Source organism: Microtus pennsylvanicus, chromosome X (assembly GCF_037038515.1).
Source record: "Microtus pennsylvanicus isolate mMicPen1 chromosome X, mMicPen1.hap1, whole genome shotgun sequence".
Classification (NCBI taxonomy): Eukaryota; Metazoa; Chordata; class Mammalia; order Rodentia; family Cricetidae; genus Microtus; species Microtus pennsylvanicus.
The window spans coordinates 37,163,051-37,173,338 of record NC_134601.1 but is presented as its reverse complement, the minus strand read 5'-3'; the positions used below and the strand labels follow the sequence as shown (position 1 = coordinate 37,173,338).

At 40.7% G+C, this 10,288-nt stretch overlaps 1 protein-coding gene across 1 annotated transcript; it reads left to right on the top strand.

Annotated features, from left to right (window-relative positions):
• The first annotated feature begins 2,691 nt into the window (after window positions 1-2,691).
• LOC142840306 (melanoma antigen preferentially expressed in tumors-like) lies at window positions 2,692-5,772 on the top strand. The gene is made up of 3 exons (XM_075956891.1): window positions 2,692-2,981; window positions 3,928-4,518; window positions 5,259-5,772. Exons 1-3 carry the CDS (start codon window positions 2,692-2,694, stop codon window positions 5,770-5,772), a joined length of 1,395 nt encoding a protein of 464 aa, XP_075813006.1.
• The last annotated feature ends 4,516 nt before the right edge of the window (window positions 5,773-10,288 follow it).

The following is a 10,288-nucleotide window of genomic DNA, read 5'->3' as shown; positions in this document are numbered from 1 at the left end:
AAAACAAAACATAATATACATTAATAAAAGAGAGAACTTTGTCATGGAAGCTGTAGTGTGACCTGTTGAGTTACACAGTTTACCCTTTAGTTCATTCATCTTGTGTTCATTGCTATGGCTCATTGGTCTGGCTAAAGTCCTGTGGCCTCTGCTAGACCACGGATAATGGGCTCTAATTGGTGCTCCTCCTAGATATCCCAATGTTGTCGTATGTCATGGAGATCCTACTGTTTTGAATCTGTAAGTTTGTCCTCTTCACATGCCCCAGAATTTCATAGATGGATGTTGAGGTGGAGGTTGATGTGGGCTTAGTCATAGTGTTGGTTCTGGGACTGGGTGTGCGAAGGGACTGGCAGTTACCTTCTTTCCCTCATCAACACTAGCAGGTGATCTCTCTAGCACTGCCTCTGCTAGTTAAACCAATGCAGGCTACAGTAAGGAGGGGACCAGTTTTCCTGTGCTCAGGTCCTTAGATCCGGTTTCCTACACTCACACCACAGGGCAAGCTCCAATATTTTGCACAAGCAAGGTGCAGGACCCTCTCTCCTGATTGCTGTAGGGGGCATACAAGGACAGACAGAGTCAGCTCTCCTGCTTTCAGGCCCTCAGGGTTGGCTCATTTTTGACAAAGACCACAGGGTCAGCTCTAGTGTGTTTCTCAGACAGGGGACAGAGCCTGCTCTTTCTTGCACTAATGCTGCTGTGGGTTAGGGCTAGCTCTCCAACTCTTGTAACCCAGAGCCAGTTTTCTCACCTGCCTCAGGCGGTAATGGTGAGGGAGGAGGGCATCATTCTCTCTCTCACCCATGCCACCATGTGACAAATGAGAGGAGGAAGGATCAGAAGTCCTGCTCTCATGCCTTTAGGGTCAGCACACCTGCTTCCTGCCCACAGGGTCAGCTGTAGTGTGTTGCTCAGGTGAGATGCACACCTGTGGCAGTGGGTGACATTTTACCTGTGTTGGGGTGATCTCTCCCTAAAGGGGTAGGGCCATCTCCCCTGCTGTAGTATCCAATGAGGAGCAGAGACAGCTATCTCAGGGCCAGTGAATTGTGGGCCTGGCTCAGCACAGCATGATTCTACTGATCCCTTCTACTAATATGGGCCATGGGTATCAATCATCACAGATCCCAGCTGCTGCAGGAAGGTGAACCCAGACATGACCCTAGGTAGCAGACTATGACAGACATATTCATGACATCAGATGGCACTACCATACACACAGATCAATAAGGCCCTGACAGCAGCATAGTCCTCAGGTCCTAATGTTCTCTGAGGTGTCTGACCTGTCCCCAGTCATCTGCTTTGCCCTCAGTGAAATCAGGAGCAACAAACATTAACCCAGACCCTGGCAGATGCAGGGAAAAGGACCCCAGCATGACCCTAGTCAGCATCCCTGGCCTGAATGACACCATGGTCAAGAGTGCCAGCATTGGCCGTTAAGATCAGAATGTCCCTGGTGGAAGCACAGTCCTCAGACACCTTCATGGCCATAGGTTGAGGACCAGAACCCAGACATTGATGAAGTCTTTGGTGGCAACATTGGCCACAGACATTAATAGAGACCCCGACTGTGGCAGGACCACAGAACCTGACATGTTCATAGGCAGCAACCCATGCCCAGATATCACCATGGTCCCAGGTAGCAGGTCCCTTGTGGTCCACATATATGAGAGAATGTAGGATTTAATTGGACATCTTTGCAAGAGGTGCTTCATTAAACTGTGGTTCTCCCTTTATCTTTAGGATACGTGTTTTTGTATTTTAGGATTATTTTGGAACTGGTATTTCTGACTATAGACTCAGATCAGTTTGAAAACTCTAACCATTTTATTTCATGCATATCTTTTGCAATTTTTGTATGTCTGCACATGCCACAAAGGTGACCAAATATGACAAATCATGTATAGTTATATTTTGTTTATAAGCTAACAAATAAAGCTTACCATAAGATCAGAGTGCAGACCTAGGCACACTAGTCAGCCATACAGGCCAGGCAGTGGTTGCACACACCTTTAATCCCAGTAACCACACTAGTTAGCCGTATAGGCCAGGCACTGGAAAAGCACTCCTCTAATACCAAGGCTAGAGAGGAATATGAGGCAGAATGAGACTGGAACTCACTCTCTTTTTAATCTGAACATTTCACTGAGTTAAGAGCTCTCTAGGGGTTGACTTCTCTTTAATTTTCAGGTAAGATTTATTTGGTAGATCATAGACAAAATATCAGTATAGTCAGGGGCTATAATGTCATTACTTTTTCTTTAATTACAGTTAATTTGATGTCTTAGTATATTCTATTTCCAAGTTAGTAATGATGCTATCAATTTTGTATAGATTTACCCTTTCTCTTGTGGTGGTTTATATACTATTGAGATTAAATATCAGGAGTCCAATAGCTAGGTGACCAATATAGTCTTCTGCTAAGTTAGTGCTCATTTCTATTCACTTTTTGTCACATATACTCATTTACATATGCATATATATGTAGAGAATTTGGTTATATTTTTATTCATATACAAATAGATTTTAATAGGCACACAAACCAATTTCCTTTCCCTTAGATGGAAGTGGCTGTTTCACTATTTATTCTGCAAATAGTTATCTATATTGCCAACAATTGTTGCAAAGACTCTGTGGATATCTGTCAAGTTTTCTAAATGTTTCTCACCCTTATGCAGTTTCTTTAAGATGGACAACAAGAAACCAAATACACTCCTGGATCTTGCTATACATCAACTCCTGAGAAATGAAACTGCAACCATTCATGCCCTCGAGGAGATCCCAAGAGACCTTTTTGTTCCACTATTCTGTGCTTCCTTCAAGGGTGTGCATAAGAGTATAGTGAAGGCAATGGTGAAGGTTTGGCCCTATACTTGTCTTCATATCGGCACATTTACTGTGCGCAAACCCCATCGTGAACTCCTGACAGCCATGCTGGAAGGTCTTCAATTCCTGCCTGTTCAGAACTCAGGATCTAGGTAAGACCTTGTATAATAGAGTCATGCGAAGACACAGGAGGTAACACCACAGCCTGCTACACTTCCAAAGGTAGTGCATGCAAATAGTGATAAAGAATGTGAGACTCTTAGTCCAATACCTGAGATCACATTGGAAACAAGTTTCTTAATATATTGAATATGGGATGTGTGTAATTGAGGGCACTGATATCAGATTTGATTTATGGTGTTATTATTACATAGGAAAAAAAGCACGAGTGTTAAGACTGCTGAGGATGGCGGCAAATTAAAGAAAAAAATAATGTGTGCTGTTTAGTGATAAATGTTGTCGTCTTGTTCAATGCTGTCTCCTTCTTGAATGGGCATAAGAAGACACTGACAGCAAAGGTTAAGCCTCAACCATGTTTTGTCTCCACATTAGAAAATGATGCATATAAGAACCACTGAACTGAAGGGCATGATTTATAGTCTTCAGGTGTTACAGCCAAGAGCTCAGCTTTTCAATAATAATGTGTATAATATGTATATGATAAGATAGCCAAAATATTATCCTGAAGCCTGCTGCAAGAATGGACCAGATAATCTTCCTGAGTTACTTAATAGCAAATGCTTAAAATCATTGTAAGAGGTTGGTACATGAGTTGAGTTTATCTTAAAAACTCTGATGTCTTACAAAGGGTTTTAATTTTGCAATAGAGGTGAGAGAGGCTACTGCTGATAGATATCCATAATTGAGATGTTTCATGAAGACAGACATAGTAAGACACTGTGAAAATTTATTGGTTACAGAAAACAGTAAAGGATATAGTATTTGCATAACGAAATCTTAATCTTGCTGGTCGCTGGTGTATGAAATGACAAAAACAAAAAGAAAGATGATTTTATCCCAACATGTTTTCGTTGATCCTTCTGGGTTATATTACTGTCTCTACCTCATAATATTTTGTGTTGTTTTTTTTCCCTACAGGATCCCTAAACTGAGGATCCTAGATTTAAGGGAGGATTCTGGCTGCAAGATCGTCTGCCCCAAGATCTATACTAAGTCACCTGCATGCTTGTTCTCCTGTGCTCACTCAGAGCACTCAATCTTGAAGATTCAGTCCCGGCAGAGTATTGCAAGTTCAGAACCTGAGGTTCAACCTTCTAGTCTTCCCATTGAATTAATAGCGAACATTTCCATTGTTAGTAGTATCACCCTAAGGGAGCATGAATATTTGACTCTGCTTCTGAACAAAGTGGAAGAAAGTTCAGGGTCTTTGCATCTATGCTGCCGAGATTTGGAAATCGATGAATTGGATGATAGGAGAAACATTCTTAACCATCTAGATCTTAAATGTCTAGTCAGCTTATCAGTATTTCAGGGCTCTCTCGTTGATGTCAACAACCTTCTGGCTCAAGTGGGACAGCTGAGAAGATTTTGTCTGTCTAGAATCACATGTAGATCTTTGAATGGGAAAGCCTTCCGGAATTTTGTCTCACATCTTAGGTGTATGGACCATCTCAATGAACTAAATTTTCATTCTTTTGTCCTCACAGATCATCTGGAAACTGCCCTGCGGTAAGGGCATGGGGTAGATACTGTATTTCCAATAGTAGATAGTTTTTAACATAAAAGAAACAATTCTTAGATAGTCTTGACCTACCCATAATCCTTTCTCCTTCCTCCTCAGCATAGGCAATTCTGGGAGTTTAAAAACAGTCATGGGATGGTATCTTTCTGTAATTGAAGAGAAAAATGGGGTTACAAAAAGTGTAGTCAGGTGAGCATGTGTAGGCACTGTGCTCATTCCAGAAACATGAAAGTCAAAAGAGAAATGCAGCCCTCCTCTGGCCATGGAGAGATAAAGAGTGGAAATCGAAAGGCATTAAGTTCTGGCACAGGTGCACAGATTCATACACACATAAACAGTTATGTCACATCATGAGGAAAATCCCCAAGGTTCAGGCCATGACTGGAGAGGCTGTCATTTATGGACTGGCCAATGGGAACTTCCATTTGGTTGCCCCTTCTCTCCCCTCTCTTCTAAGTAGGTGAAATAGCTCCCCTTCTGGTTGATAGCATTTTCGCTATGCTTTTCACACAATTTTATAAGAATATGTTGTACATACTGTCGAGGTTAAAATAGTATTTTCCAGGGTGGTAATGTATTTCTCACAGACCCACAAGTACATTAAGCGTGTGAACGCTCACATCATTTGCTGATGATGTGCAAAACAGTTTGTTCTAGATTCACAAGATATAGTTCCCCTCTTTTAGTCCTGATTTTTCAGAAATCCTTTTCTGTTTTCTCCCTGCAGAGTCCTACCAACCAGTTTGGATTTCTTACATTTAACATTCTGTGAACTCTCTTACAATGATTTCAAGTTTCTAGCTGAGTGCTCTCAAGCCAACCATTTAAAGCTGCTGAATATCACCCATAATCCGATGTACTGGGAAGATTGTGAGCCCTTTTATAACATCTTGCATAGAATCTCTGGCACCTCGCAACGTCTGGCAGTTAATCAGTGCGTTTTAACAGATTCTATGGTTGCTGGTGTACTCCCCGCACTCAGTAGCTGTACCCAGCTCCGAGTGCTCAACTTCTCCTCAAATCCTGTTAGCATGCCCATGCTCATGAGACTCCTTGAGCACTTAACACCGTTGATGGAGCTTGAATACGTGATTTATCCTATCCCTGTGCATTGCTACGGGAGATGGCCCATCCAGGACAGTTTAGATCAGCAGAAACTGGCTAATGTGCAGGCACGATTGAAACGAATGCTACGAGAAGCAGGGCGGAGAGACATGATTTGGTTTACATTCCCTGGATAAATTTATGATCCAACACAGCTTCATCTGGATACATATCCTTTAATTATTAAATGTTTTAAAATAAATTATAATTCCAACAGTTTCACCTTGATACATTTCCTATAAGTATTAAATGATTTTTCCTTGTTCTGGTAGAGTAAATATATAAGGTTCTTATGTTGTAGCAAAATGCAGGTAAAATTATAGGTATGTAACTGATATCTATAGCAAATATTTTGTAAGAGGATGGAAGGCTTGTAGAGAGTCTGTGTGTCTCTTGACTATTGTTTTTGATAATGCTTCATTGTACCTACTATAGTTTTAGTTAGAAGATGTGGAAAGTCTACATCCTGAAAATTTCACTAAGGTGTACCTGTGGGTACTTGACATCTGTCACAACACTCTTACCTTACATGGATATGTTTTTGAAGGGCAGGTATTTGTTGAAACCAATGCTTTTTCCCCCTGAGTTGTATAAAGCTCCTCTATTTAATGCTGCCTTCTCTCTCTTAAAGGAAACCATCTGAATTTAACAGTGATAAAAAGAATCTGCACTATTACCCATTGAGTGGTTCAGCTTTTCTTCATTTCATACTCTTTCACCAAAGTTTGGATTGGGATATTATTGTAGTCAACAGAAATGAACAGACAAACAAGGCAAGGTTTCTGTCACTCAGTGGCTAAATATTTCTGTGGCTCATCTGTTTCTCCACAGTTTACTAGTGCATAGAAGGAAGTTGTTTTACCCTCTTGGACCACATTTTATTTCCCTTGCTATTGGTACATGTTCTGTTCAAGGCAAAGTGGACTCTATTGCCGATATCTTGGTGGAGACCTCCAAATTTTGCTGCGCACCGCGCCCCTGTGTGCACCCTCTGTGCACTGGCACCCAGTTACCGAGCTTCGGGCAAGGGGGCTGGAGGTTAAAATACACAGACACACACAGACAGAGAGACAGCGACACGGGTCATCCTTGAATTCCCCAAGAATGCCCCCTTTATTGTTTTCAGGGGCAGATTATATAGAGATAGCCACGCCCCCACCAAACCCACCAGAAACCACTCTCCTGCCATCAGGAACTCCTGAAGGCCTCTTGCTTAGAGTAGCTGTAGGCAGTCAGATCAGGGAATTACAAGAAATTCAGGATCTGGGGTCTCACTGCTCCCAACACTCTATGATGTTCAGTCTCTTCTCAGCAGAGTTCATGGGTTCCATGTTACCATCTTGGAGGCTTTCTCTCACATCTGTTTGATGGTTGCCTTCTGTCACTGTGCAAAACGCCTGACATAATAGACTAAAAAGAAAGAGAATTTTGTTTCCCTGCTTTCGAAGTTTCACCATGCTTGTTTAATTGCACGTCTTTGAAACTTCAGCAAGGAATAACATGGTAAAGAGTTTGCGGCAGGGAGGATCCATTTGATTCAAGAAGCATAGAACCAGAGAGAGCAGGATCCTGAGTCCCTATGCAGCCTTCAGTAGTGGGATTATACTGTTCTGCATCCTTGAACTTGACTGCTCTAAAGTTTTTACCACCTGCCCTGGAGCCATTCTTGATCTAGCTAACCTATTCAAAATTTCACCCGCCTGCCACAAGCCATCAGCTTGAGACTACCTTCTATTATATTAGCTTAGGAAGATATTTAGGACACATGCATAATTCTTCCTTCATTATATACACAATTCTGTTTGAATATTTTGGTGCATCATTTTTATTAAAGTTGCCACAATTGCTATAATATTATATAGCAAATATGTACATGGAGTCCTTTATATTTCACACTAAAACATGATGACCATAGAGAGAAAGCATGTTTGTTCAAGATATACTGCAAAAGAAACATATAGAAAAAATTGATTAGTTACAAACACGTGTTATTAATGTATTGATATGGTCAAACACTGTGTTACAAGGAAATAGCAAAAGTGTATAAAATTTAATGTGCTCCTGTCATATGCTGAAATGTGAACACCAATGCATTTTAATTAATTACTAAGTAAATGAAACAATGCCATTATTTAAAAAAATAACTGCATTTTAAAGGATCTAGTAAGAAAAAAACACAAATAATATTATGTCTCTCTTATTTCAGTTTATAAATGATAATGTACTGGGTTTCAGATCAACCAAGCAAAAATAATTGCAGAATTTTATTCATAGTTCTCACATTTGGGATGATATGGATCTTTATGTCAGTGATATAAAATATGCAAATTTATCTACAAAGGTAAAGTTTGTATGAGTACATTTATATAAAATATTGCCAAAGTCAAGGAGATATCAGTAAAAACAATATCCACAATTTGCTATATTATTTCTATTTTCAACTCACATATATGTGATTTTATCAATAACATTATTAAGAACATATAAAACATCTATGTTAAGAATTATTTATTCCAATTTGAAAGAAACAGAGCAAAACAGAATTCAATTTGGTTTGAGCCAAGTATGGAAACACATGACTTTAATCCCAGTACCTGATACTCAGAGGCAGATATCTGTGAGTTCAAGGCCAGACTGGTATACATAGTGTCAGTCATGGCAATGTATTAAGACCTTCTCTCAAAAAATTTGTATAGAAATACAAATATCTGAATAACTCCTATATCTATGCTTTAATAAAATTTTAAATTTATTTATTAAGTTATTAAGGACTATCTTTTCTCATTTTACATAGCAATACTAGTTCCCACTCACTCCCCTCCTCTTCTCTTTCAAACTAACACACAACCCTGCACCATCCACATCTCAGAGAGGGTAAGGTTTTTCATGGAAAGTCACCAAAATCTAGCACATTGCTTTGAGGCAGGACAAAGATCCTCCACACTATATCTAGGCTGAGCAAGGTAGCCTTCCAAAGAGAATGGGTTCCAATAACCCAGTACACAAGCAATAGGGATAAATTCTGATCTTACAGCCAGTGGTTCCACTGTCTGCCCCAGCCACACAACTGTCACCCACATTCAGAGGGTCTAGTTTAGTCTTATGCTGGTCCTTGCTGTGAGAATGGAGTCAGTGAGCTCCCATTAGCTCAGGTAAGCTGTTTCATTGGGTATCCCCATCATGGTCTTGACCCCTTTGATCATATTATCACATGTCCCTCCTCTATATTATCTTTTATCCTAACTAAATAAAACTATAACTATATATTCTTCAACTCTGTCTAAGATTCCAGAAAGATATAATATTACCTATGCAAACAGGAAATGCATTGTAAGCAACTTTCTTGTTTTTGTTATTTTTATTACTTTTTTTTACCTCCTCCCTATAGGGATAAGCCCAGCCCATTAGGGGGCATGTTCGCCTCGGGCTAATGTTTACATATAAATTTGGCGAGCATGAGCCCCGCCGAACTCTTTTTTTTTTGTATTTCCTGCTCATTGCTGGATCGCTGGTCTTTCCCAGTCTTTGTGAGCAAGTTAGCTACCAGAGCTCAGAAAGCACGACTGGACTCAAGCATGTAGCCCGCTAGCTTTCACAAGGCACTCCTGGCTCTCTTTCCCTTCCCCCACTCCCCTCTCTGCCCAGGCTAAGGAACAGTGGCAGCTGGACAGATGGGCAACCCCACAAGGCCCCAACCGCCATACTAAACAGAGCGGCAGCCCGCACGAGTCTGTGTGGCCCCGACCTGCCCACCAGAATTGCTCGGATCTAGCAAGTGGTGCAAGCGACTCTCTATTCATCCCCCCCAGAACCTAGCAGTAAACAGCGCGATCAGTACACAATGCCACTCCTCGCGCGTGACTGCTCTGTGTCCCCTCCCCGAGGGTGACTAAGTCCTGCCTTGGCTCTGCCCATTTCCTGGCCCTCCCCCCTGCTGCTTACAGTTATTTTGGATTTTGAGTAGACTTTTCAGACAGGCTCTGACTTCGGCCACGTGGACTCAGGTGCATTTCTTTTGTCACCACCGGCAGGAAGTGGTCATTACAGGTAAAAAATTTTCCTTTATAAATAAAAATAAATTCTGATTTGATTGAAAATGTCTGAAAACGTTACCATTCAAGACTTTAACAGCCTTTTTGATTGTACCATGTGGGAGATTTTACAATGTGAGGTGTCTGTCACCCCACATCTATGGATCTTTCTGGGATTCGTAGTTTTCCTTGGTACTATATTGTTTGATAATAGAAATATGATAAAGTCTTTATGAGATGAATCCAGGATTCTTAAGGCAGAGGTTGAACGCTTAAAAACAATTGCGAAGGACAACAATCTTCTCAAGAATCAGTTTGAAGTCCTCCAGGAAGAGAACAGATCTTTGTTTAGCATGACTCGATCAACTGAGCAAAATTTAGAAAAGGTACAGGCTGATGTTAAGGAGAAATTCATTACTATGGAAGAGGGAACAGCTGATTTGGATCGTAAGCTTCAGTCCTTTTCTGTAGGAACTGAAACATTAACTGAGAGAATCAAAACTGCTGAATGTGACAATCAGATTTTGTCTAACGCTTATGACAGATTGGCAGAAAGATTGTCAATACAAGAAGGCATGGTTTATGCCATAAAAATTATGTCCAAAGATAAGATGTTATCTCT